Genomic DNA, 27,704 nt, shown 5'->3' on the forward strand with positions numbered 1-27,704 from the left:
AGGCTGGTCTTGAACTCCTGACCTCAAGTGATCCGTCCACCTCGGCCTCTCAAAGTGCTGGGATTACTGCACCTGGCCTGGATGTCCCCCATCTTAAAATCAACTGTCCTTATAGCTGGGCCCACGTCACTCTGGCTCCACAAGCCTGCTTCTTTGGGAAGCTGACTCAGGGCACCTCCAAGCTGAGAGGCCCCTGTGAGCAGGCAGGGTCGGTGGTGCACATTCACCTCTAGCAGCTATAGCATCCTTTCCCCCTGCTCAGCTGCCATCATGCACTCGTAGGCAGGGGGAGTGCTTGAGGGCCCACTCTGCCCAGAGGCAGTGACCATGGATAGCACATGCTCTGCAGAACCATTTGGAATCTCCAGAGTGTTAGGCCAAAGTAAAGAACTGGAATCAAGAGCTCAGCAGAGGGACACATCCCCCGCCCCCCAATTCTTCCCTTCCACTCCTCTCCAAACTCTGCGGTTAACGGTTGACTCGTATGACTATTTTTCCACCCTGGAAAGGTGAAGACTTAGAGGAGAAACAACAAAAAGAACAGGTATCTCTTCAAAATTATGAAGAGCTAGAAAGAAGGTACGCAGATTTTTTTCTTCAAGTCCCAGAACACCAAACCATAGCAGCCCCTCAAAGTCAGAAGGAGGCCATCTTAATGAATACTGTTTGATTCGAAAGTGATAAACTTATATGATGCAACCTCTAATACTGCAGAGAAAAAAATGTTAAGAGTAAAAAGGAATTTAGAAAATTCACAAAAACATCACAGTGGGCATACTGGAGACCCAGAAAATATCATCAAAGCACTTATCTGGGTACTTTCCACTCTGCCAGCCCAAGCTCTCCACATCGTATGCTCATTTACTCACTGAATTGCACAACACCTTGATAAGGTTGGTATTATTATTATCCCATTTTTTCAGATGAGAAAACTAAGGCCCAGAGAGGTCAAGTCGTTCTAAAGAAGAGGTTAAGAGGCAGATTTTGACACAAGCTCATCTGTGCCTTCACTCTCTACACAACAGTGCCCCCTGGTGACTACCAACCGCAGAGGCAGCATGCCAGCAAACTGCCACCTCCTCCCTGGCAAGGCTTTCAGAGCCCTCTCCAGCCAATGCGGCACAGTGAACTAGTGCCAGCAGGCTGGGGTCAGCAGCTGGAGCTGCATGGTTCCTACCCTGACTCTGCTTGCTTCTCACTACTCTACACGCAGCCAGGATGCTCTCCTCTTCCCGGGTGGACTGGGACAGCCATCACTGGCCGGCCCTGCCAGCCACACTCACCTGTCGAGGATGGGTTTCTCCTGCTCCTCCTCGGGGCTGGCGCTGCCCAGGATCCGCTTCCGGGCCTCGGCGTACTCGGCCTCTCGCTGTGCTAGGGACTTGACTGGAAGGGTGGGCCTGCTGGTGGAGTTGGGGCTGCTGACCACACCGTTGCTGGTGGGCCTCTTGAGGATGCGGATCTGTGGAGGGGGCCCCGCGGGAAGGCTATCGTCCTGAATCACAATGGGCACTTTGGGAGGAGATTTGGATTTCCTGCTGACAAAGAGCAAACACAGCTTCACAAATCATGCTCCTGACTAAGGAGGCCCTGTCCATGTCCCACACCCACCTCTCATCACTTTCCTCTCCCTCCCTAATTCTACCCATGATTCTCTGGCCTCTGACCAGACAGCAAAATTTCCACTCCTCAAGAAGGGTGTCCCAAAAAAGCAAGCTTGCGACCAGCTCTGGCAGGCCACAGGAACTGCTCCTCAGCCCTAACCCCTGGCCACGGGGGCCGGAACGCCACCTCATTCTGGCACTTCTATCCCCATGTTCACCACAGCCACATCAACCACTATTTGGCCCTGCAGCAAAACAGTTTATGTCCAGAATCGAATGACGTCAGTTAAGATCCCAGCTTCTCTACACAGATCAGAGTAGGACTGGCTGGTGGGGTGGGAGCCTTTGAACTTGGGGGTCAGCAGTGTTCACTCAGCCAAATCTTCCATCACGTGTTCAAACCAGACAAACACTACAAAGGAGCCCACTACGCCATCCCTGCCTGGCATCAAGATTTACCAAGCCACCTTCTAGTGAGAGTGACCTGTGCCTCCCAGAGACAAGCTACACCAGACAACTGAATCCTCTTCAAAAAGCTTCTGAACAGAGAAACCTCCCTTGCCAGGGCTCCCTGGTCTTTTGGACAGCGGCGGGGCTGGAGTGAAGGATGCTCCTAGAAACAGTGCTTGGCAATGCTCAAAAGAAAAGCATTGTCCAAGGCTGGTGGACGCGTACATCAAGGCGATGTGTCCACAGGGAGAGGTGGAATGACAAAAAACAAAGAGGGACAACAACACAGGAAGGGAAAGAAACAAAAGCCACAGGAGGAGACAGGAACCCAGGCAGGAATGACCACCCGACAACAGCCACCAGGACCCTCCCCAGAGCAGTCAACCAGCTTCTCTTCAGAACCAAACAAGCCTGCTTTCAGATCCTTGGCTGTCACGAGGAGTCGGGATTGGAGGAACTGAGCCAGGGTGGATGGAAACAAGTCTCGGGTAGGACACAAATGGTATGGAACGAGGACTGTAACCCAGGGTTAGCATGGTTGCTGAGATGAGCAGACAGACAAGGAGCCAGCAATCTGATCAAAGAGGCAGGGAGCCAGGAAAACTAGCGGGCGGGCAGAGCACCCCAGAGTTTCCTGGGGAATGACTGTGCAGCCCCGTGAGCAAATCCAGAGAGGCCCTATCCTCCTTCCTGTCCCTTGTACCTATGGAAAACCAACAGGTTCCCTAAGCCCAAAAGCATAACGCCGAAGTCAACTTTCACCTACTCTGGAAACACCCTCCTCTGTCGTCTAGGTGGAAAACAAAGCTATTTTTAAAGGTTTTTTCAAGAATTTCCTAGAATGTTTTCTTCCAGGATACCCTCATAATACCCTAAACCACCAAGTCACTGGGGACCCAGAGAAATCATCTGCCCACACTCCTCATGCCACAGAGAAAGAAACTGATGTCCAGATCTGGGAAACGACTTGCCCCAGACCTCAGAGCAACTGGGGCACTGCCAGGCCTAAAACTCAAGTCTTCCAACTTGTCACTTCCTCACATTGCATCAGATGACCTCACACAGGGAGCCCACGAAGGTCAGAGGCAGGTGCAACACCCCAGCCTCAACCCTAAAGCCTCAAGCCACCACGTCCTGGTCTCCAATTTGGAGGGAAGGGTTTGCTGCCCCAGAGCCTGACCTGCTAGGACCTGCTAATCCTAATGGCCAGCTGGAGAACACCACTGACTGCCCGGCTCTCAAACCACAGAGAGCATGAGCCCTCAGACCAGACAGCAGCCTTACCTCTCTTTTTGTGTGATCTTCAGTTTTTTTTCCAACCGTCTGTCTATTTCCTAGAGGAAAAAAATGTATATAAAAAGAGGAAAAAATCTCTCTCAAATAAAAACTTAGTCTTTATTTTTGGAGCTAAGGGCAGTGTCCTTTCTCTAGCCAGGGACATGACTGTGTCCTTCAACATAACAAATGTGGACTAGATTTTGGGGTTTGGGGACCTGATACCCTCTGCAGGTCCATCTCCCTTCTAGCCCCATGGCCACCATGACAGTTCTAAACCTCATTGTTCAGCTGGGTTCTTTGCATAGCCTCCAACCAGTTTTCTGACCTGTAATCTGTCTTTCACAGAGCCACTCATGTCAACTTCTAAACCTAAACTTAGGAACACTTACTCTATTTTATGAAATAAAGAGTTGGAAAAAAAGTTAAACATAAATCTGATCATGTCACTTCCCTACTTTAAACCCTTCAACTGCTTGCAGACCTAGTCAAAGCTTCTGAGCATGCCTCACCCATACCTTCTTTTACCTTCTGTCTCTGTTTTGCTATCACTAGCCCCCAGAACTCAGCATGCTGTTCCACCTGCCTGCAATGTCCCCTCCCCTTGCAAACTCCCATTGATCCTGCACAACCCAGCCTGGATGTCTACCTCTCCTTTATAAAGTCTCCTCTGATCCCACCAGCATGGTGCATCACCTGGTCCTCAGAATAAACTCTCCCTTTTACATTCCTTTATGGTCATATCTAATATTTTAATAATCTATTTTTTACTGTTACGGACTTGAACTCTCTGTGACTGGCACCTATTGAAAGGCTTAGAGTAAAACCTATGCCTTATGTTTGTGGCTTTGGAGGTCCATGGTCTACAAGTGAACATGGGGAACCTGAGGAAGAGACAAGACACCTGAGAGTGCAGCAAGTATTTCTCTCAGAACCAGAGCCTGACAGGTCTTGATTAAAACACCACCACCATTTTAGAGAAAAGCAGAGAGAAGAAAGAGGCTGAGAAGGAGGAGCAGGCGGGACTGCCTTCCAACACGCCCTGGCCTCATCTCTTCAAGCCCTGAGCGGGACATTGGGCTCATGGCAGTCTGAGCCCTCAGCCCATCAGCACCAGCATGCCTTTGACACCTCCACACACGCGTGTGAGCATCTATATCCAGGACAGGGGTGTGGGGAGAGGCCGTGCACAGAACAAAGACCAAACCCCCAGGCTGCTTGGCTGCCCTATGGCCTTTCTTAGAAAAAGTCCCACTCCCTCAGCCATCCTCAGTGAGGACAAGATCAACTAGCTCTAATGGAGACGGAAGAAACTGTATGCAAAATTCTGTGTTTTTCTAGAGACAAGATCTCTAATGGTGGTTCTCAACCAGATAAGATTCTGTCCCTCAGGGGACACTGGACAATGTCAAGCCATTTTTGGTTGCCACTATCGGGGAGACGCTAAATGTCCTACAGTGTACAGGACAGCCCTACACAAAGAACTATTTAACCCCAAAAGTCAACAGTGCTAAGTCTGGGCAACCTTAATTTATTAGAATGGGATTTTCAAAGGAGTCCATCACTTGCAAAATGTGAAGAACCACAGCCGTAGTGAGGAGACTTTGAAATTTGGTGAGATCTGCCCCATGGCTCAGCATGTAGGCCATTTTCATGAGTGCTCTGTATGTTCTGAAAATAACTATTCTCAGCCCAGCGCGGTGGCTCACGCCTATAATCCCAGCACTTTGGGAGGCCGAGGTGGGCGGATCACGAGGTCAGGAGATTGAGACCATCCTGGCTAACGCGGTGAAACCCCGTCTCTAATAAAAATACAAAAAACTGGCCGGGCGCGGTGGCTCACGCCTGCAATGCCAGCACTTTGGGAGGCCGAGGTGGGCGGATCACGAGGTCAGGAGATCGAGACCATCCTGGCTAACACAGTGGAAACCCCATCTCTACTAAACATACAAAAAAAAAAAAAAATTAGCCAGGCATTGTGGCGGGCGCCTGTAGTCCCAGCTACTCAGAAGGCTGAGGCAGGAGAATGGCGTGAACCCAGGAGGCGAAGCTTGCAGTGAGCCGAGATGGCGCCACTGCACTCCAGCCTGGGCGACAGAGCAAGACTCTGCCCCCCCACCCCCCCCAAAAAAATACAAAAAATTAGCCGGGCGTGGTGGTGGGTGCCTGTAGTCCCAGCTACTCGGGAGGCTGAGGCAGGAGGATGGCGTGAACCTGGGAGGCGGAGCTTGCAGTGAGCTGAGATCGTGCCACTGCACTCCAGCCTGGGCGACAGAGCGAGACTCTGTCTCAAAAAAAAAAAAAAGAAAAAGGAAATAACCATTCTCCAGTTGATGGGTGCAGTTCAAGCTGGTTAGCTATATTGTTCTAATCTTGTAAATTCTTACTGACTCATTTGATCTGCTGACCAGGTAAAGAATTAAGAATTATTGACCAGGCACAGTGACAGTGGCTTATGCCTGTAATCCCAACACTTTGGGAGGCTGAGGCAGGCGGATCACTTGGGGTCAGGAGTTTGAGACCAGTTTGGCAACAGGGTGAAAACCTGTTTCTATTTAAAAATTCAACAATTATCCAGGCGTGGTGGTGTGCACATGTAATCCCAGCTACTAGGGAGGCTGCAGTGAGTTGAGATCACACCACTGCACTCCAGCCTGGGCGACAGGGCAAGACTCTGTCTCAAAAAAAAAAAAAAAAAAAAAAAAAAAGACTTATTCTTTCTAGTAAGTTAAACAGTGTATCATTATGATGTGATCTTTTTTTGCCTTATAATGTATTGTTTCATATTAATAAAGTTGGCCAGCTTTCTTTTGGTCAGTATTTCCTAGAACATAGTTTTTCTCACCTTTCCATGTCCTTATTTGCATCTCTTGTAAACAGTATGAACTAGATTAACCATATGAAACTAGATTTAAATCTAGTCTAACACTGACACCTATCCTGATTGGTACTAACTTGTGTTTAAAATATATTTGGCTGGGCATGGTAGCTCACGCCTACAATCCTAGCACTTTGACTTTGGGAGGCCGAGGTGGGTGAATCACTTGAGGTCAGGAGTTCAAGACCAGCCTGGTCAACAAGGTGAAACCCCGTCTCTACTAAAAATACAAAAATTAGCTGGGCGTGGTATCCCAGCTACTCAGGAGGCTGAGGCAGGAGAATCTCTTGAACCTGGGAGATGGAGGTTGCAGTGAGCCGAGATTATGCCACTGCACTCCTGCCTGGGCAACAGAGCACGACTCTGTCTCAAAAAAAATATATATATATATATATACATTTGTTATATATATATATGTAATTTATTGTATTCTGAGGCACCATCAAATCTCTGGAGGGGCCAGAAAGGCACTAAAATGGAAACCTCTCACTCCAGCTTGGAACACAGTTGGTGCCAAAGAATGCTGAATGACTGAATGGAAAAGGTACACCAATAATAAGAGAACGACCTGGATGTTTTCTGTGAACTGACAAACACAGACACTCACACAGAATCTATGTCCACTACGTACTCTGTCCTGAAAATGACTGTATTGATGGAATTGTATTAATTCTATTAATACTAGTGTTATTACCTTAGTAAGTACTACAGCTCATATTAGTCTATTGCCTATTATCTTTTAAGGGCTTCTCACAAGTAACTTCTTGTTTTAAAGTTTCATACTGTATCATTTCACTCCACTCTAAATACAAGACTGCCTATTCGAGTTTCTCCATCATAAACAGAGCCTTGACAGCTGTAGAATTTAGAAGCCTCTGAGGGTTGAGACCAAATGCCTTCATAGACCAGGCAAGCAGCCAAACTCCACTCGCACGGAGCATACCTGGGGAAGTGAAGGGGCTGCAGGGCACCAAAGAGCACTTGCCCTGCCTAATGACGGCCAACAAGCTTTGGCAGACAGGGCCAGATCTAGCGCAGAAGAAACCAAATCAGTATTTTTATGGCAATGCACTGAATTTTCCAACTTCACTATGTGAACTTTCACTTTCATATCGCTGTGAGAGCCAAATAAGGCAGAGAGAGAAATGGGCCTCACACATTAGAGTGAATTTGAGAAGTCCCATCCAGGTCTCCTCTGAGGAAAGCAAACTGCTTCCTTCTTCCTCTAGGGTTTAAGGAAGATGGACCATCTGCCCAGTTCCAGCACAAGGAGCCTGGGTGGAAGAAAAGCGCTTCAAGAGGACATCGTAGGCCATGTCTGAGTAAATGCGCCTCTGTCCCCAAACTAGAACATGACTAACATACTTGGCATGTAATATAATACTAATGGCTTTTAAAATAATACCTTATATCGATATAATGTATTATGGCTGTCAACATTCTTCCCCAGACATTCATTTTCTGCTCACACCAGCCCTGTTTGGCAGACAAAGTAGCTTTTATCCTTCTGTCAGATGAGGGTTAGGGAACTTACCCAAGGTCACACGGTAGTAAACCACAGAGACAGCCCTAGAATTCGCCTTTTGAGGCCCCTATGCTGACATACCACCCTCCCCCAACAATTGCTCAAATCCCCTGGAAATGCCAGTATAAACCATTAGATATTGGTCATCTCCCCCAGTTCCACACTGCTCCCTGGCATGCCAAGAACTACAACTCTCATCCAACTCCAGAGCTTTATCAGAGCTGGAGAGGGATTCTTCCATGAGATTACAGAATGGGATGGAAACCCAAGCAGCTTTGGTGGAAAGTGGATCCTGGTCCTCTTTAGATGGCCAGCTGGACGCCAGCATGCTCAGAGGCGCCCAAGCAGGAGAAGGAATGCTCTGCCAGCAGCTGGAGAGGGCATTGCATCTCCCTCTGGAGTCTGTCCAGGTATCATGAGTCAGTCTATTCTCTTCTCAGACAAGGCCTTGCAATCAATCTGCTCTCAGACTCATGCTCTGAAAAGCTGGACCAAGTCAAAACTTTCCTACAGGGTGCATTACAAGGAAAATGCGCATCTCCCCCAGAGATGCAATAGCCCAATGGAATTAAACAGGCCTCAGAACTTGTGTGGGGAAGCATCTAGATGCAGGCCTGAAATAAGGAATCGTACTACCTAAGGGAACCCTCTCTTTAGACAAGGATGCAGAGTCCTGCCCAAGGTCTAGGCTCCTGTGTTAGAGGCCTGACCTCCATCGCTAGTGAAAGAAAACCGTAAGCTCTGTGACTGCTGTGAGTGGGCACAAGGCAAGTGCTAGGGCACAAGCATACCACACAGGGCGGTGGCCAGGAAAGTGATCTCCTATGGCTCCTGCTCCTGGAAAGGCTCTTCAGCCAAGTAGCACCAAGCAGCCCACAGAAGGTGACATTCTGTGTTCCGGGTCCAAATCCTAAGCAAAAGATCTACTGTTGCCAAACCTTGACATCACTTGTCCTATGAGGCTACACATCTACAGAAATGGGACACAAGCTTCTCGGTCTCAGAGAACAAGCAAAGCCAGAAGGAAAGAGTGGAGGCAGGAAATCATAAAGAAGCACAGTGGGGAGGAAGGTGGTTCTCGATAGGGCTGGTCCTTTATGGGAGGTAAAGGAGAGCCACAACCACAAGGTGAATGGGATCAGATGTCAACATTTGCAATTTTAACTCACCAGAGGAGGAAGCTCAGCTTCACTGGCTGCTGATGCCCTTAACCTTGCTATGAATATGCCTCTGGCTGAAAAGTTGGGGTATGGGACCTAGGAGTACAATGGGGATGAGATCATTCCCAAGGAGGAGAGCAGGGAAGGGGTCACCTCAAACAACCCAGTTTGTTACTGTCACAAGCTACAAAAGGAACAAAGGTGACAAAAGATAGGGATGTGTCTGTAAGGTGAAGCAGATTACAGTGGTAGGTTTACTCCTGTAACGTTAAGAGGTCGATGACAAAGGAAAAAAGAAAGGTGAGAAGGGGAGAGGAGAGGAAGAAAGGCAGAGCAGAAAAAGAAATAGGCTATTCTGGGTCTTAGTGTAAAGCACAGCAAGTATAAGCACCATTACAGTTGTACTTTCTCAGGTACGAATGTTTACACAACAGCCTGGGGTGATGATGCCCTGGGGGACTGATTCGAACTAGCCAAGCTCACAAGAGACAAAGTGAACAAACTCACACCTGTTACACTACAAGGGTCAGAGGGGGTGTCTCATCCTTTCTGGTGCCTGATCTGCTGCTACCCACTCCCCAAGGCCAGCAGGCCTCCCCACTCTGCCTCTGTATACAAGCCAAAAGACTGTACTGTCCTACTCCATCACAGCATCCCTCTCTCTGAGAACCAGAATCCTCTGGTCTCCAGTGTCACCAGCACGACTCCCAAGAAACAGAGCAATCTTATATTGAACAGAGATCTAAGAGGGACCCTTGCTTTGGACTTTGAATTAGAAAATACTCTTTTATTGGCAACAAGGTTACCATTTAAGTAACTTTTCCCAAATGATTTGCCTTTCTCTGTTAGTTTTCATTTCAGAAGATGACATTTCCAATGTTTCTTTCAAATTCAAAGAATAACAACTGGCCTTGAGCTCCCTATGAATCGCTGCCCCACAGGGTCCTCTGGTCTCATCCTGAATCAGGGTGCACAAGTCTACAAGTGGACCCGGGGAGATGTGAAGAAGAGACAGGAACCTGGAGAGCACAACAGATTTCTCCCAGGATCAGGGTCCCACAGGCCCTGAGTAACACAAAAAGCAAAGGGCAAAGAAAAAAGCAAAGAGAAGAAATAAGGGATAGCAGGCGAGACTACCTTCCAACCTGTTCCGGCCCTGAACTCCCACACAGCCAGCCAGGGCCCATGCTGGCCTTATGTCTTCAGGCCTTGGGAGGGACACTGGCGCCCAGGTCCCTGGGCTACAGGGTCTCCTGGTGGACCAGTCTCCCCTGCAAGGGGTCTTGTTTCTCATACCACAAATATGGATGGGATTCTGATTCCTTGGGTATAGGCCCCAATTTCACTTGGGAATACAGTCAAAGAATTCACAGGTAGAAGCAATCTACAATAGCAAAATCTGGTCTAAAACTATCAGATAAAAATGTCTCCCGCATCATTAGCCATTTCTTTTTCCCTTTTTTTTTTTTTTTTTTGGTGGAGACGGGGTCTTGCTATGTTCTCCAGGCTGCTCTTGAACTGTGGGCTCAAGTGATCCTCCCACCTCACTCTCCCAAAGTACTGGGATTATGTGTGAGCCACTGCGCCTGGCCACTGGCCATTTCAAGTTCAGATGTACAATCCATGGACTTCTCCAAACAACCTCCATGTTGATTTAATTCTGTTTCGTCTCTGCCTTGTTTCCGTCAGTAGCATAGCGGTGACAGTGTCCTGGCCTGGTAGGACTAGGACTGGCCACCTCCAATGCTCCTGTAATTATTCTACTTCCCCTGACTAACCCCAGAGAGGGACACACCCCAAGTCCTATCACCCCAGGTTTGATTTTACAGGAATGCTTCACATATTTTTAAACAATTCACGTATTTTAAAATAATAATAATGTTACAATTATACTATTTTGGACATACTGAGTTAAATTAAAAATATTAAAACTGGCCAGCCGCGGTGGCTCACGCCTGTAATCCCAGCACTTTGAGAGGCCCAGGCGGGCAGATCACGAGGTCAGGAGTTCCAGACCAGCCTGGCCAACATGGTGAAACCCTATCTCTACTAAAAATACAAAAATTAGCCAGGCGTGGTGGCACATGCCTGTAATCCCAGCTACTCAGGAGGCTGAGGCAGGAGAATCGCTTGAACCCAGGAGGCAGAGGTTGCAGTGAGCCGAGATTGCACCACTGCACTCCGGCCTGGGCAACAGAGCAAGACTCCGTCTAAAAAAAAAAAAAAAGGAAAAAAAGAAAGAAAAGAAAAAAAAAGAAAAAATTAAAATTAATTTCATCTGTTTCTTTGTACTTTTAAAATGTTGCTTCTAGAAAATATAAAATTAAGGCTGAGGCAGTGGCTCGTGCCTGTAATCCCAACACTTTGGGAGGCTGAAAGAGGAGAATTGCTTGAAACCAGGAGTTCAAGACCAGCCTGGACAAGAAAGTAAGACCTCAACTCTACAAAAAATAAAAAATTAGCTGGGCATGGTGGCACACACCTGTAGTCCCAGCTACTTGGGAGGCTGCTGAAGTGGGAGGATTGCTTAAGTCCAAGAGTTTGAGGCAGCAGTGAGCTATGATTGTGCCATTGCACTCCAGGTGCATGACAGAGTGGGCCCCACCTCGAAAGAAAAGAAAAAAAAAAAAGGAAAGAAGCAAGCAAGAAGGAAGGAAGGAAGGAGAGAAAGAAAGAAAGAAAAGAAAAAGAAAATATAAAATTACCCATGTGTCTTTGGGAGGCCGAGGTGGGTGGATCACCTGAGGTCAGGAGTTCCAGACCAGCCTGAGCAATATGGTGAAACCCTGTCCCTTCTAAAAATACAAAAATTAGCTGGACTTGGTGGCGGGCGCCTGTAATTCCAGCTACTCAGGAGGCTGAGGGAGGAGAATCGCTAGAACCCGGGAGGCGGAGGTTGCAGTGAGCTGAGATTGCACCATTGTACTCTAGCATGGGGGAGAGAGTGAGACTCCGTCTCAAAAAAAAAAAAAAAAAATTATCCATGTGGCTCACATTGTACCTTCTGTTGGACAACACTGCTTTAGAGTCTAACCTTAGAAGATGGGTCCCGACTCGGCACAGTGGCTCACGCCTGTAATCCCAGAACTCTGGGAGTGTCGAGGCTGGCGGATCACCTGAGGTCAGGAGTTTAAGACCAGCATAGCCAACATGGTGAAACCCTGTCTCTACTAAAAGTGCAAAAATTAGCCAGGTGTGATGGCGCGTGCCTGTAATCCCAGCTGCTCGGGAGACTGAGGCAGGAGAATCGCTTGAACCCGGGAGGGGGAGGTTGCAGTGAGCTGAGATTGTGCCACTGCACTCCAGCCTGCGTGACAGAGCGAGACTCCATTAAAAAAAAAAAAAAAAAAAAAGTGGCCAGGCGCAGTGGTTCATGCCTGTAATCCCAGCACTTTGGGAGGCCGAGGTGGGCGGATCACCTGAGGTCAGGAGTTCCAGACCAGCCTGGCCAACATGGTGAAACCCTATTTCTACTAAAAACATAAAAATCAGCTGGGCACAGTGGCGTGCACCTGTAGTCCCAGCTACTCAGGAGGCTGAGGCAGGAGAATCGCTTGAACCCGGGAGGCGGAGGCTGCAGTGAGCTGAGATCGGGCCACTGCACTCCAGCCTGGGCGACAGACAAGACTCCATCTCAAAAAAGAAAAAAAAAACCCACCCATGCTAGCCCCTGCTCAGCACCCTCTCCTGGTGCTATTTCGAGGTGATATCCATCTTGGCCTACGGGTCTCTACTAAATCTGGCTGTCCACTACCTCTGACCTCATCTCCTACCACTCTCCCCTATCAAGCATGGCCACCACATTGGCCCCATTGTTCAAGACAAAACAATCATGCTCCAGCCTCTGGGCCTTAGCATTTGCTGTTCCCTCTGCCTAGAATGCACTTCAACCAGCTTCTTTCTTTTTGGTTTTGTTTTGCGATGGAGTCTTGCTCTGTCGCCCAGGCTGGAGTGCAGTGGCACGATCTCAGCTCACTGCAACCTCCACCTCCTGGGTTCAAGCCTGCCTCAGCCTTCTGAGTAGCTGGGATTACAGACGACTGCCACCACACCCGGCTAATTTTTGTATTTTTAGTAGAGACAGAGCTTCACCATGTTGCCCAGGCTGGTCTTGAACTCCTGACCTTAGGTGATCCGCCTGCTTCAGCCTCCCAAAGTGCTGAGATTACATGGGTGAGCCACCGCACTCGGCCTTCAACGAGCTTCTAAGCAGCTTGTTGCTGCACTTCTTTTAAGTCTCTCTGCCTATCTTTAAGAGACCTTCTCTGATCTTTTTTTTTTTTTTTTTTTTTTTTTTTTGAGACGAAGTCTTGCTGTCGCCCAGGCTGGAGTGCAATGGCACGATCTCAGCTCACTGCAACCTCCACCTCAGGGGTTCAAGCAATTCTCCTGTCTCAGCCTCCCAAGTAGCTGGGATTACAGGCGTGTGCCACCACACCTGGCTAATTTTTTTGTATTTCTACAGAGATGGGGTTTCACCATGCTGGCCAGGCTGTCAAACTCCTGACTTCAAGTGATCTACCCACCTCGGCCTTCCAAAGTGCTGGGATTACAGGTGTGAGCCACCATGCCCAACATTATTTTTTATTTTTTTAAGAAACGAGTTCTTACTCTGTTGTTCAAACTACAGTGCAATGGTGCAATCACAGCTCACTGCAGCCTCACACTCCTGGACTCAAGTGATCCTTTGGCCTCGGCCTCCTGAGCAGCTGGGATTATAGGCATGTGCCACCACACCTGGCTAGTTTTTTTTTTTTTTTTTTTTTAACGAGCCAGGGTCTTGCTGTGTTGCCCAGGCTGGAGTGCAGTGATGCAATCATAGCTCACTGTAGCCTTGATTTCCTGGACTCAAGTGATCTGCCTCAGCCTCCTGAGCAGCTGGGATTACAGGCACATGCCACTATGCCCCGCTATTTTTTTCTTAAAAAAAAAAAAAAAAAAAAAGATGAGGGGCTGGGTGCAGTGGCTCACATCTGTAATCTCAGCACTTTGGAAGGCCAAGGCAGGTGGATTGCTTGAGCTCAGGAGTTCGAGACCAGCCTGGCCAAAATGGCAAAATCCCATCTCTACAAATACAAAAATTATCAGGTGGCCACGCACGGTGGCTCACGTCTGTAATCCCAGCACTTTGGGAGCCCGAGGCAGGCAGATCACCTGAGGTCAGGAGTTTGAGACCAGCCTGACCAACAATGGAGAAACCCCGTCTCTACGGAAAATACAAAATTAGCCAGGCGTGATGGCACATGCCTGTAATTCCAGCTACTCGGGAGGCTGAGGCGGGAGAATCGCTTGAACCCAGGAGGTGGAGGCTGTGGTGAACCGCGATCACGCCACTGCACTCCAGCAGCCTGGGCAGCAAGAGAGAAACTCCATCTCAAAAAAAAAAAAAAATAAAAGCCAGGCATGGTGGCACATGCTTGTAATTCCAGCTGCTTGGGAGGCTGAGGCAGGAGGATTGCTTGAACCTGGGAGGATCTCAGCAGTGAGCTGAGATCATGCCACTGCACTCCAGCCTGGGTGACAGAGTGAGACTCCAGCTCAAAAATAAATAAAGAGACGAGCGTCTCTCTATGTTGCTCAGGCTGGTCTCAAACTCCTGCCCTCAAGCGATCCTCCTGCCTCAGCCTCCCGAGTAGATGGGAATACAGCCACGCACCACCTTGCCTGCCTCTGACCATTTTTTGTAAGATGGCAATTCCACCACAGTCACTTTCTAAGACCCTTAATCTGTTTTACTTTTCTTTACTGAGTGGTATATAAAACACTTACTGTTTATTGTCCATCTTTCCCCAGTGGAAAGTAAGCCTTATGAGAGCAGAAACTTCATTCACTGCATTTGTCCAATGTCTAAAATAGTACCCAACACACGAATTAAAGAACAATCACCAGCCTGGCCAACATGGTGAAGCCCTGTCTCTACTAAAAATACAAAAAATTAGCGGGGTGTGGTGGCTGGCGCCTGTAATCCCACCTACTTGGGAGGCTGAGGCAGGAGAATTGCTGGAACCCGAGAGGCAAAGGTTGCAGTGAGCCAAGACTGCGCCACTGCACTCCAGCCTGGGCAACAGAGCGAGACTTCGTCTCAAAAAAAAAAAAAAAAAAAAAAACCCTAAATCAACAGGATTTTACAGATATATCTTGATTTTACAAATGAAGAGGAATCAATTCAGATAGGTTATATAATTTGACCATGGTTCCACAGCTAGTATGAAGTGGAGCCAGAATTTGAACTGGATCTGTCTGGATCCAGTTGACAAATGACACTATCCATATTCAAAATAAGAGCTAAGGCTGCCTTAGGCATTTCTTGGCAAAAAACAGGTATTATGTCCTCCCTTTACCACCTCTAATCTTCGCTACAACCTGTGGAGCGTCCAGCAGCCTTGCTGCATACCCAGAAGTTAAGTGATTTGCCTCTGACTGCACAACTATGCACAACTAGTAAGTGACAGAACTGAACCCTAAGGCAGGGCGTAGTGGCTCACGCCTGTAATCCCAGCACTTTGGGAGGACGAGGCGGGCGGATCATGAGGTCAGGAGATCGAGACCATCCTGCCTAACATGGTAAAACCCCGTCTCTACTAAAAACAAAAAATTAGCCGGGCGTGGTGGCAGGCACATGTAGTCCCAGCTACTCGGGAGGCTGAGGCAGGAGAATGGCGTGAATCCCAGAGGTGGAGCTTGCAGTGAGCCAAGATCGTGCCACTGCACTCCAGCCTGGGCAACAGAGCGAGACTCCATCTCAAAAACAAAACAAAACACAACTGAACCCTAAATCTCAAGAAGGGGAAGCAAAAATGTTCAGGACACTGGCAGGCAGGTGGCATCAGGAACAAAGTAGGATATAAGGAGGTCGGGCACAGTGGCTCACACCTGTAACCCCAGCACTTTGGAAGGCCGAGGCGGGTGGATCCCCTGAGGTCAGGAGCTCGAGACCAGCCTGGTCAAAATGGCAAAACCTCCTCTCCACAAAAATACAAAAATTAGCCGGGCTTGGTGGCACGTGCCTGTAATCCCAGCTACTCGGGAGGCTCAGGCAGGAGAATCGCTTGAACCCAGAGGGTGGAGGTTGTAATGAGCTGAGACTGCACCACTGCACTCCAGCCTGCAAGACTCCGTCTCAAAATAAATAAATAAATAAATAAATAAATAAATAAATAAATAAATAAAGTAGGATAAGGGCTGACAGATAACAACATCCCAGCCTGCTGCTACACCTCAGGCCAGGTCAGTGCAAGCCCAGGTTTCCTAAGGCCTATAGCAGTAACAGACAAAAACAGCTGACTCCGAAGGCCCTGATCTTAAAGCTATAAATAAGTTGCCAAAAGCATGGTGGCTCAAACCTGTAATCCCAACACTTTGCGAGGCCGATGTGGGTGGATCACCTGAGGTCAAGAGTTCAAGACCAGACCGGCCAACATAGTGAAATCCTGTCTCTAATAAAAATACAAAAATTAGCCAGGTGTTATGGTGGCAGGTGCCTGTAATTCCAGCTACTCAGGAGGCTGAGGCAGGAGAATTTGCTCAAACCTGGGAGGCGGAGGTTGCAGTGAGCTGATCACACCACTGCACTCCAGCCTGGGCGACAAAGCAAGACTCCATCTCAAAAAAAAAAAAAAAAAAAAAAAGAAGTTGCCAAACAGAAATAATTCTTCAGCAGCAACCAGGCCTAGCAGTTTAGATGTATCCCAGGCTAGAAAGCCTCAAAAACTTTGTAGATGCCATCTTGAGACAATGTATTGTTTTGAGTGCCTCTTCAAAGGGTCTCCATGCCGGAGGGACACACTCAGCCCTATACCTGAAAGTAATGGGATAGGCAGAAGTAATGGTGAAGAGTCTTGCCCTGGAAATAAAATGGGGTCGAATCTAATGGGGCTCCTGCTTTCTCTGTGTTTTTGTAACTGCTTCTCCCTGTTGATTTTCGTACAACACTAAGCAATACAATTCTCAGAAGAGAGTATATTAGTCCTCAGGGGCAGCAAGAAAGTGACCCTTCAGCCAGTTTTAGGAATCCTGAACCCAAACCAGATAGAGGCTACACTGTGAGTGGCTGGAGAGCCGGGAACAATGCCTTCACACTCAGAGCAACGGCACTCTCGGCTCCCACATCCACCTGTGAATGACGCTTTACTAAGTGTTTTAACTCTCACTACCAGGCAAGGCAAATTCTATTAATTCAGTTTTACAAATTAGGAGATTGATGTGGACAGAAGGGTAGGTAGTGATTTGCCCAAAAATCAGACCAGGCATTTAAATCCCAGTCTTCTGACCTATTGCCATTAATGGAGAAAAGTAGGCCGTTAACTGGCAGAGGGAACCTATCCTTTCTTGCTACTTTTTTTTTTTTTTTTTTTTTTGAGACAGAGTCTGGCTCTGTCATGATCTTGGCTAACTGCAACCTCCGCCTCCCTAGTTCAAGCAATTCCCCTGCCTCAGCCTCCTGAGTAGCTGGGATTACAGGTGCACACGACCACGTCCCGCTAATTTTTTTGTATTTTTAGTAGTGACAGGGTTTCACCATGTTGGCCAGACTGGTCTTGAACTCTCGACCTCAGGCAATCCACCCGCCTTGACTTCCCAAAGTGCTGGGATTACAGGTGTAAGCCACTCTTGCTACCTTTTATAATGACTGCAAGGCTCCTCTCCCAAAGGAAATATCAGGCATTACTGACTTTGGAGGATGAAACAAAGACACTATTAACCCTCATCCACCAGATTTCACTTTAACACCCAAGGGTGCCCTCATCAAATCCCAGTTAGAATCGCCAGCACTCAGCAGGGGTGGCAAACACAATGCCTCCAAGCCCTAATGGCTAAAGCAGGCAGAATGGAACACAAGAGGTAACAACAGGTAAAGGAGGATTGCAGGGGAGAGCAGAGGAGAGGACAGCAGAGAGCAGCCAACACCCGGTAAAGGCATTCAAGTTCAATATTTAAAAATCCTGCCGGCTGGGTGCAGTGGCTCACGCACCTGTACTCCGAGCTACTCAGGAGGAGGCTGAGGTGGGAGTATCACTTGAAGCGATCTGAGTTCAGATCAGTCTGGGTAACAAGGCAAGACCACCGCCCCCTCCATCTAAAAATCCTGAGCAACATTTTTTTTTTTGAGACAGAGTCTCGCTGTGTCGCCCAGGCTGGAGTGCAGTGACACAATCTCAGCTCATTGCAACCTCCGCCTCCCAGGTTCAAGCGATTCTCCTGCCTCAGCCTCCCAGGTAGCTGGGGTTATAGGCACCTGCCACCACGCCTGGCTAATTTTTGTATTTTCAGTAGAGACACGGTTTCACCATGTTGGCCAGGCTGATCTGGAACTCCTGACCTCAAGTGATCCGCCTGCCTCGGCCCCCCAAAGTGCTGGGATTACAGGCATGACCCAACGCGCCCTGCCCAATTATTTATGTTATCTTTTTCCACTTGGCCAAATGTTAAAAAGTTATTTCTCATTTATGATCAAGATTTTGACCAGCATCTCACTTGCAGTCACTGTTCTTAGTATTATAACTGACAGCAGGATTATCGCTTGGCTCTTCAGCACTGAGTTCAAATTTCTCAGATGCAGTTTATGAGCTCATGCAGGCTACAGAGGCAGGAGGTCAATCCCAGGTGAAAACAAATGAAATGCTTCAAAGGAGCTAGTAACTAAGCATCCTAAAGCACTTAACTAGTTAATTATCTGGTGAGAAGCAAATGTAAACAAATTGCTCCGAAAAAGGTCCCTCAGAGTGTGGGCTCAGGCCTAACAGCCAGGGCTGGACCGACCACATGATTTCCTCCCCCGGACCAGGAATAATAGCACCTACACCTCACAAGGTCACTGCTAATGACTGTAAAAATGCACTCCCCCTGGGCTGTAGGCAGCCATACAACATATATCTTAGAAGCTCTTCCAAAAAGGGCCCGAGGGACTTGGGAGCTTCCCACAGGCTGCGCGCTTGTTCGCCAGTGAGATGAACAACTAGACAGCAGAAACACTACTGACATATGGAAGGTCACAAATGTTTTTATAAGCTAGGAAGGGCTGGGCTGGGAATTGTTCTCAAGGTCAGTGAAGAGTGGTGACAGTCCTGACCTTTCCAGACTCAAGTCATACTTTCCTTCTATACAATCTCATCTAATTGCCATGGCCCCTGAAGAATGCAATTTTAGCTGTACATATTTATTATTCCTTTTAGAAAGGAATGACCGTTATTTCCTGTGTTCCTTTTATAAGGGAACGAGTTTGTTGGAGGGAGGGGCTGGCTTACTGTGATAGGCATTTTGAAATGTCTCACCGTCAAGGACAAGATTGTCTGTCTCGGACCGGGCGCGGTGGCTCATGCCTGTAATCCTAACACTTTGGGAGGCCTATGTGGGCAGATTACCTGAGCTCAGGAGTTCCGGACCAGCTTGGGCAACATGGTGAACCCATCTCTACTAAAATACAAAACATGAGTCGGGCATGGTGACATGAGCCTGTAGTCCCAGCTACTTGGGAGGGTGAGGCATGAGAACTGCTTGAACCCGGAAGGCAGAGGTTCAGTGAGCAGAAATTGCACCACTGCACTCTAGCCTGGGTGACAGAGAGAAACTCCATCTCAAAAAAAAAAAAAAAAATTATCTGTCTCCATACAGACTATTGGGGTTTGTTGCTAATTTCTGTGGGGCATGGTTTTACCTTAATATCCTGCACAGAGCTAGATGTTAAAGAGAAGGATGCTTGGTAGGAGCAAACAGTTTTAAGAAAAACACTCAAAGGCCAGGCGTGGTGGCTCACGCTTGTAATCCCAGCATTTTGGGAGGCCGAGGCGGGCGGATCATGAGGTCATGAGTTTGAGACCGGCCTAGCCAACACAGTGAAACCCCATCTCTACTAAAAATACAAAAATTGGCTGGGTGTAGTGGCGGGCACCTGTAATCCCAGCTACTTGGGAGGCTGAGGCAGGAGAATCGCTCGAACCCGGGAGGCAGAGGTTGCAGCGAGCTGAGATCGCGCCACTGCTCTCCAGCCTCGGCGACAGAGCTAGACTCCGTCTCAAAAAAACAAAACAAAACAAAAACACTCAAGAAGAGAAATCTCTATGGATACTACATTAAAATTTTTTTATTTTATTTTATACTTTGGCCACAGATTTAAGTAGCTAAACTCAACCTTCTCCTAGGAAACCAACAGGTCAGTAGTTTTCCTGACAGAACACACCTTGTAGAGGCTAGCTACCTGATACAGCCAGAAACTGATGCTAGCTGTCGGGGGCCAACAGCAGTGGAGAGGTGGAAACTGGAAAGCGCTGGCCCCTGGAATGTTTTCAGTCATCAGACCTAGACAACTGTGACTTTTCTCTGCAGGACTGCACCAACAGTTTTAGAAAGACGCACTAAATCCTCTCCTGTCATAGAAGTAAAAACAAGAAGGTCTGTGATTGCTGGAATTTCTAGCCCACGGCAACCATGGCAGCTCTCTTGATACCCAGAGCACGCTGGGAACAGGCCCTCCCATGCAGCCAATGAAAAAAGGGCTGAGAAGTTACTAGTGAAAAGCTCATTATCCTCCTTTCTTTGAAGCCACAGTGAAACCAACCTTTTTCCAGAGTCCCAGGGACAGACTGCTCAGCAGAATCATGCCTAAACTGCCCAACTGCTTCACAGAAAGCCCCTTCTGAGGACATCACAGTCCATAAGGCTCAACCTTTCCAGAAAGACTAGCACCAACTGAGAGGTGGCCCCTTTAGGCATGGTGTATCTGGAACTGTGCTTTCTGTGATACCACAAATCTTAAATGCCTTCTTTTTACTGCAGGGACAGACATAAAGAAATCAGCATCAGATAGCCCCAAACTAATTGATCTCTTTTTTCCCACTACCCATAGCCTTTTTTTGTTGTTTTGTTGTACATGTTCCAAAATGACAGCAGCTACACAAAGCACTGGGGACCCCAGAGTGAAGCGGCAGTCACACTTTGGGGAGAATGGCCTCTTCTCCAAAGAAAGAGAAGAAAATCAAAGTTCTGATCTCCTGAATTTAATCTAACTATGGGCCAGGTGTGGTGGCTCACGCCTGCAATCCCAGCACTCTGGGAGGCTGAAACGGGAGGATCACTTATGTTCAGGCATTCGAGACCAACATGGGCAACATGGTGAATCCCTGTCTCTACAAAAAAATCAAAAATAGTCAGGTGTGGTGGTGCATGCCTGTAGTCCCAGCTACTCAGGAGGTTGAGGCTGAAGTGGGAGGATGACTTGAGCCTGGGAGGTCGAGACAGCAGTGAGTCATCATTGCACCACTGCGCTCAGCCTGGGTGACAGAGTGAGACCCTGTCTGAAAAAAAAAAAAAAAATGTGTTTGTCTTTTTTTTTTTTTTGAGACGGAGTTTCGTTCTTGTTGCCCAGGCTGGAGTGCAATGGTGCAATCTCAGCTCACCGCAACCTCCACCTCCCAGGTTCAAGCGATTCTCCTGCCTTGGCCTCCCGAGTAGCTGGGATTACAGGCATGCACCACCATACCTGGCTAACTTTGTATTTTTAGTAGAGACAGGGTTTCTCCATGTTGGTCAAGCTGGTCTCGAACTCCTGACCTCAGGTGATCCACCTGCCTCAGCCTCCCAAAGTGCTGGCATTACAGGCGTGAGCCATCATGCCCGGCAAAAAATTTAAAACATAAATAAATAAATCTAGCTGTATCACTCTTCTGCTTAAAAAAAAAAAAAAAAAGTTCAAAGCTCCTTGCATTTTCAGGACAAAGTTCAAGCTTCCAGAACCAAGTACAAGGAAGCCTTTCCCAATCTGGCCCCTACATACCTCTGTGGTCTCATCTCTTTCCACTCAACCCTGCCAACCCTCTCCCCTTCAGCCAGAAGGAAATACTTGTAGCCCTCCCAATGCTGTGTATTTGTCTCTCGGCCTCCTCATCCATGCCTGCTTTGGCCCTACACTCTACCTGCCTCTCCCAGACTTACCACTGCTTAATTCAACTAATCTTTCAAATCTTAACTTAGGCATCGTCTTCTCTACAAGACCTTCTCTGATCCAGCCATGGTACCCCACTTATGCCTCTTCCTGAAGGTGCTGCCGGACCTGTCTGACTCCCCCACTAAACAGGGCCTCCATGCCTGATATGCGATAGTTATTTAATGTTTAATGACACCTTCCTATGGACTCATACACCATCCAGCATCACTGATGGGGCAATGTTTGGATAACTGGCTCATGGGGGTATAAAGTAAACATAAATTTCAATTCTTAATCCAGAACACCAGTCATCCTTTAACTTATTCAAGATGCATTTTCTTCCCACTAGCTGCATGCCTTGACCTTGAGAAAAAGAATAAAAGGAAACTTGCAAGATACAGGGAAATCACAGAGGTTGTCAGTGCTTTATAATAACCACTGGTCCAATTACATTTTTATATCATCTGCTGCCTTCCCCTAGCTGGGTTAGCTCATTACCAGCACTATGAACTCTTTTTTTTTGAGACAGAGTCTCACTCTGTCACCCAGGCTGGAATGCAGTGGTGCGATCTCTGCTCACTGCAACCTCCGCCTCCCAGGTTCAAGAGATTCTCCTGCCTCAGCCTCCGGAGTAGCTGGGATTACAGGCACCTGCCACCATGCCAAGCTCATTTTTGTATTTTTAATAGAGACAGGGTTTCACCATGTTGGCCAGGCTGGTCTTGAACTCGTGACCTCAGGTGATCTGCCCGCCTCAGCCTCCCAAAGTGCTGGGATTACAGGCGTGAGCCACCACGCCTGGCATATTTTATTGATTGTCTTAAACAATTGGGGATATAGGACGAAACCCTGTCTCAAAAAAAAAAAAAAGAAAAAGAAAAAAGTGTTTGCCATACTAACTAAAAGCAAAAAGTCTATTTACAGAATATGTGAGGGACTTCTCAAAGTCAGTCTTTCTCTAAATGACACAATAGGACTTGATACTAAGAATTCGGAAGCTATACAGGAAACAATGACCTCAGATGACTCACACACACAAAAATTCTTCCAGTCTGGGCAATATGGCAAGACCCTGTCTCCACAAAAAAATTTTCTTTTTAAATTAGCCAGGCACATAGTGGTACACGCCTGTGGGCCCAGCTACTCAGGAGGCTGAGGCTGCAGTGAGCTGTATTTCGACCACTGCACTCCAACCTTGGCAACAGAGCAAGACCCTCCTGCCTTAAGAAAGGGGCCAGGCGCAGTGGCTCATGCCTGTAATCCCAGCACTTTGGGAGGCCGAGGCGGGTGGATCACGAGGTCAGGAGATCGAGACCATCCTGGCTAACACAGTGAAACCCCATCTCTACTAAAAATACAAAAAATTAGCCAGGCGTGGTGGTGGGTGCCTGTAGTCCCAGCTACTCCGGAGGCTGAGGCAGGAGAATGGTGTGAACCCGGGAGGCGGAGCTTGCAATGAGTCGAGATTGCGCCACTGCACTCCAGCCTGGGCGACAGAGCGAGACTCCGTCTCGGAAAAAAAAAGGGAAAAAAAAAAGAAAAAAAAAGAAAGGAAGGGAGAGAGGGGAGCAGAGGGATGGGAGCAGAGGGAGGGGAGGGGAGGGGAGAAATTCTACATGATGTCAAAAAATTTTTGGCTGGGCATGATGGCTCATGCCTGTAATCCCAGCACCTTGGGAGGCTGAGGCGGGTGGAGATTGCCTGAGACGGAAATTGCCTGAGACTGCAGTGAGTGTTCCCCACTGCACCCCAGCCTGGGCAAAAGAGCAAGACTCTGTCTCAAAGAAAAAAGACAAAAATTTTCTTGTGGTGTTGGAGGGCAGGGATCTCCAAAATCCTTTACTTCCAAGGATTAGAACTGCCCCTGGATTTTTGTGTAGTTTCAATTTTCCCATTTAGGTTATTAGTCTTCACCCAGTTTTTGTTGTTTTGGAGTAGAGTATTCAAAGCTCATTACCAGTAGGAAGAGGGGATAACTTGAAGCCAAGACTTTTACGCAATTGCCTATATATGAAAGACATGTATAGCCTGCAGTCCATTGGTTTCCCAGTGATGTGGACATATCATCTCCCTGGCTCCCCTCTTTCAAAAGTGCATATTTACAAGAACCTTTGTGAAATTTGAAAAGGGAATCAAATTCAAGACAGTGTTCAAATACAAGCCCAGACAAACTATTAAAAATGAAAGCTGGCTGAGGGCAGTGGCTCATGCCTGTAATCCCAGAACTCTGGGAGGCTGAGGCAGGAGGACTGCTAGAGCCCAAGAATTCAAGGTTGCAGTAAGCTATAATTATGCCACCGCACTTCAGCCTGGGAAACCAAATGAGACCCTGTATCTAAAATAAATAAATAATTTTTTTTTTTTAATGAAAGCTGGCAGGCATAGTGGCACATGCCTATAATCTACTGGGAGGCCCAGCCTGGGCAATCTCATCTCAAAAAATAAAAAAAAATTTTAAAAAAAAGGCCAGGCGCAGCGGCTCATGCCTGTAATCCCAGCACTTTGGGAGCCTAAGACAGGAGGATCACTTGAGGCCAGGAGTTCGAGACCAGCGTGGCCAACATGGTGAAACCCCGTCTCTACTAAAAATACAAAAATTAGCTGGGCGTGGTAGCATGCGCCTTGTAATCCCAGCTACTCGGGAGGCTGAGGCACGAGAATCGCTTGAACCTGGGAGGTAGAGGTTGCAGTGAGATGAGATTGAGCCACTGCACTCCAGCCTGGGCAATGGAGTAAGACCTTCTCTCAAACAAAAAAAAAAAAAGGAAAAGAAAGAACACCCAATTCCCAAATTTTCCACATGTCCCCAGGTAGAGAGGTAGCAGCAAAATGCTAGAGAAAAAAAGCCCAGCCTTGAAGTCAGACACGCTTGGGATCAAATCCCAGCTTCCCCCAGCTGTGTGATCTTGCGCAAAACAGGTTACTCTCGAAACCTCCGTTTCCTTGTCTATAAAAGGGGGACAATGCCTCAACAGGTTGTTTCAAGGATTCAATTAAATAAAATATATTAGAGAACCTGCATTTTGGCAGAAGTGTTCATGATGCCAATAAGGCAAGGTTTGTGTTCTACCTCTGTAGTTTTTTTTTTTTTTTTTTTGATGGAGTTTCACTCTTGTTGCCCAGGCTGGAATGCAATGGCATGATCCCAGCTCACTGCAACCTCCGCCTCCTCAAGCAATTCTCCTGGCTCAGCCTCCCAAGTAGCTGGGATTACAGGTATGTACCATAGGGTCCAGCTAATTTTTGTATTTTTAGTAGAGATGGGGTTTCACCATGTTGGCCAGGCTGGTCTGGAACTCCTAACTTCAGGTTATCCGCCCACCTCAGCCTCCCACAGTGCTGGGATTACAGGCGTGAGCCACAGCACCTGGCCGCGGTACATTTTTAAAGGATATTACTAAAGTAAGGGATAGCAGAAAGAACTCTGGCTTTCTGCCTCCGCTGCTGCCATGGCTTCTGTGAAAAAGCCTGTGGTGAAGGGGGGCAAAAAAAAGAAGCAGGTTCTGAAGTTCACTCTTGAATGCACTCACCCCGTAGAAGATGGAATCATGGATGCTGCCAATTTTGAGCAATTTTTGCAAGAAAGGATCAAAGTGAACGGAAAAGCTGAGAACCTTGGTGGAGGGATGGCGACCATTGAAAGGAGTAAGAGCAAGATCAACGTGACATCCGAGGTGCCTTTCTCCAAAAGGTATTTCAAATATCTCACCAAAACATATATGAAGAATAATTTACGTGATTGGTTGCTCCTAGTCACTAACAGCAAAGATAGCTACAAATTACGTTACTTCCAGATTAACCAGGACAAAGAGGAGGAAGATGAGGATTAAATTTCATTTATCTGGAATATTTTGTATAAGTTTTTGAATAAAACTTGGGAAACAAAAGAAAAAAGAAAGAACACGGGACAAGCATCAGAAAGACCTAAGTCTCTAAATCTCACATCTCCAGGCTTATTCAGCTGTTAAATGGGGGACTGTACTAGCTAATTTCTAATTGACTTACCCATTCTGAAAAACTAAAGTAAGCCCCAATTTCTGCTGAATCCTATTCATTTTTGTTCATTTGCCTCCAACTTCTCTAACATGAGGGATTTATGACCCTTTGAAACAGGTGAGGAAAACCAAAGAAAGGCCAAGATGCCCAAGAAACTTATCATTTGCATGATATTAAAGTTGTAAGCCAAGCTTTTTTATAGGGATGTCTGGATGATTCACTCAGATTAGTGGTAGGCAATAAACGCCTGTACCGAAAATGCTGCATTTTCTGGCACAAAGTCACTGGTAAGCACACTGCCTAGCATATAGCAGACACTCAAAAATGCTGGTTGAATGAACAAGGAGCCAACTGACACCTGTTACTCCCTATAAAATCTTTAACTTTCTTAAGCCAAAACTCAAGAAAGATGGTTGTCACATTAAGAACTCTCCTAAATATCCTCTGAACGAACGAATCCTTCAAATTCTCAATTATGCTAAATGGAAAAACATAAACAACCGTTGAGAGAAATGCTGAACCAGCGGAAAAAACTTCAAAGCCAAGTTTCGACATTCCCGTAGAGCTAGATACACCCACTGACTGCTGCCAGGGTCAATTTCCCGGCCTCTTCCAGAGCTCATAAGCACCCCCAAAAAGCGCTTAGGAAAAAAAACCCAGCGCCTACTCTACTCTGGTACGCTCGACTCCTCGCACACGTAAACCTTTAAGGTGGATGTCAGTGCAGCCAGCATTGAACAGACACGAACACGGGGAGACAAAAAAAGCATCTCCCCATATTCACAAGGGTCACCACAGACAAACTCTGAAAAGACCAAATTATTCACAAATCTAAGAGAATTGACAGATCCTCTTTGAGATAAACTATTTTCCTACAGTTTCTGGAGGCAAACAAAAACTCCAAAAACAAGTCGAATGGTCCATCTCCCCACTCCTCTCCCAAGAATGTGGCTGTTTTATATATCACACCCTGGACTCCGACAAGCGAACTCCTAGACCTTCCCGGGGCCTCGGATCGCTGAGTGGCAGAGGGGCTGCCCCGCAGAGCTTTCGGTTGCTTTGGCAGAGTCCCCGTGAGACCTGCCTGCCTGCCCACAAACTCTTCTTGGAGTAAAAGTGAAAGAGAAAAAAACCCCGACTCGTGCACCGTGACGGATGGTGGGGGATTTTAGCAGAGTTGAGTAGCCCAAAGAGGATTCAATTTCCCCCCGCCCTCGGCTGCCTCCTCCCGCTTTCCTGCGAAGCCGGACATGCCTCCCCGGTCCGCGCAAGCCACCCCACCACCCACATGGTGTGTCCCTCCCCGTCAGAGCACATGAACTTTAAAATGGTGCCTCGGGCCACAAGGCTCATCGGAAAGAGTCACAGAGGCCCACGGCCAGCAAGTGGGCGCGGGGGGTCAGGAAAGGAGGCCCCGGGTGGCGGGTGGGGCGCCCCGGGTGACGCGCGCGTTAGTGGGCGGAGGGAGGCGCACCGGGCAAAGGAAAGGAGAAAAATGGATCGCGGCCCCTTTAAGAGGCCTTCACGGCGCTCAGGAACTGGGGGCCTCTCCACCACCCCCAGCCCAGCGTGTGGGGCCCTTCCTTGGGGAGAACTATCTCCAGACCCGCTCCCCAGAGGCTCCCCTCACGCCAGGTCTCGCCCGGCCCTGCCATGGGACGGCGGCTCCTCCTTACCCCGCTGTCTGCCGCCTCTTCCCAGCTCTCAGCGACCTCCTCATCTTCCATCTTACTCGCCGCTTTCCCTCCTCCCCCACCCCCTCCCCGCGCCTGCGCTTTGAAGCGCGCCTCCGTCGCGGGCGCAGGCACGCAAGGCTTTACTCAATGGACCCCGCCCGCTGCCAAGCCCGGAAGAGGCGCCAGGCAAGGTCCCAAGAGTACATTAGGGCAGCCATCTT

The 27,704-nt window shown here is 47.9% G+C and overlaps 2 protein-coding genes across 5 annotated transcripts in view; one reads left to right on the top strand and one right to left on the bottom strand.

The window, feature by feature from the left end:
• The window catches only part of SZRD1 (SUZ RNA binding domain containing 1), a 31,084-nt gene extending 3,380 nt beyond the window's left edge, over positions 1 to 27,704 (bottom strand). Inside the window, exons 1-3 of one of the 4 annotated variants that reach the window (XM_031001403.3) lie at positions 27,484 to 27,626; positions 3,339 to 3,388; positions 1,284 to 1,535 (exon numbers count right to left, since the gene is read on the bottom strand). In XM_031001403.3, coding sequence (XP_030857263.1) covers positions 1,284 to 1,535; positions 3,339 to 3,388; positions 27,484 to 27,534 — 353 coding nt within the window. In that variant the 5' untranslated portion in view covers positions 27,535 to 27,626. Of the gene's footprint in view, positions 1 to 1,283; positions 1,539 to 3,338; positions 3,389 to 27,483 lie in introns of all 4 variants that reach the window. The other 3 variants (XM_031001401.3, XM_031001410.2, XM_031001406.3) reach the window with 3 other exon arrangements.
• Positions 25,261 to 25,641, top strand: LOC101143400 (large ribosomal subunit protein eL22-like). The gene has a single exon (XM_055385666.1). The coding sequence runs from the start codon at positions 25,261 to 25,263 to the stop codon at positions 25,639 to 25,641; it is 381 nt and encodes a 126-aa protein (XP_055241641.1).

Source organism: Gorilla gorilla, chromosome 1, assembly GCF_029281585.2.
Source record: "Gorilla gorilla gorilla isolate KB3781 chromosome 1, NHGRI_mGorGor1-v2.1_pri, whole genome shotgun sequence".
NCBI classification, from domain to species: domain Eukaryota; kingdom Metazoa; phylum Chordata; class Mammalia; order Primates; family Hominidae; genus Gorilla; species Gorilla gorilla.

Excerpts from the sequence above, each read along its gene's own strand:
- LOC101143400 (XM_055385666.1), top strand. The coding sequence starts at position 25,261 with ATGGCTTCTGTGAAAAAGCCTGTGGTGAAGGGGGGCAAAAAAAAGAAG.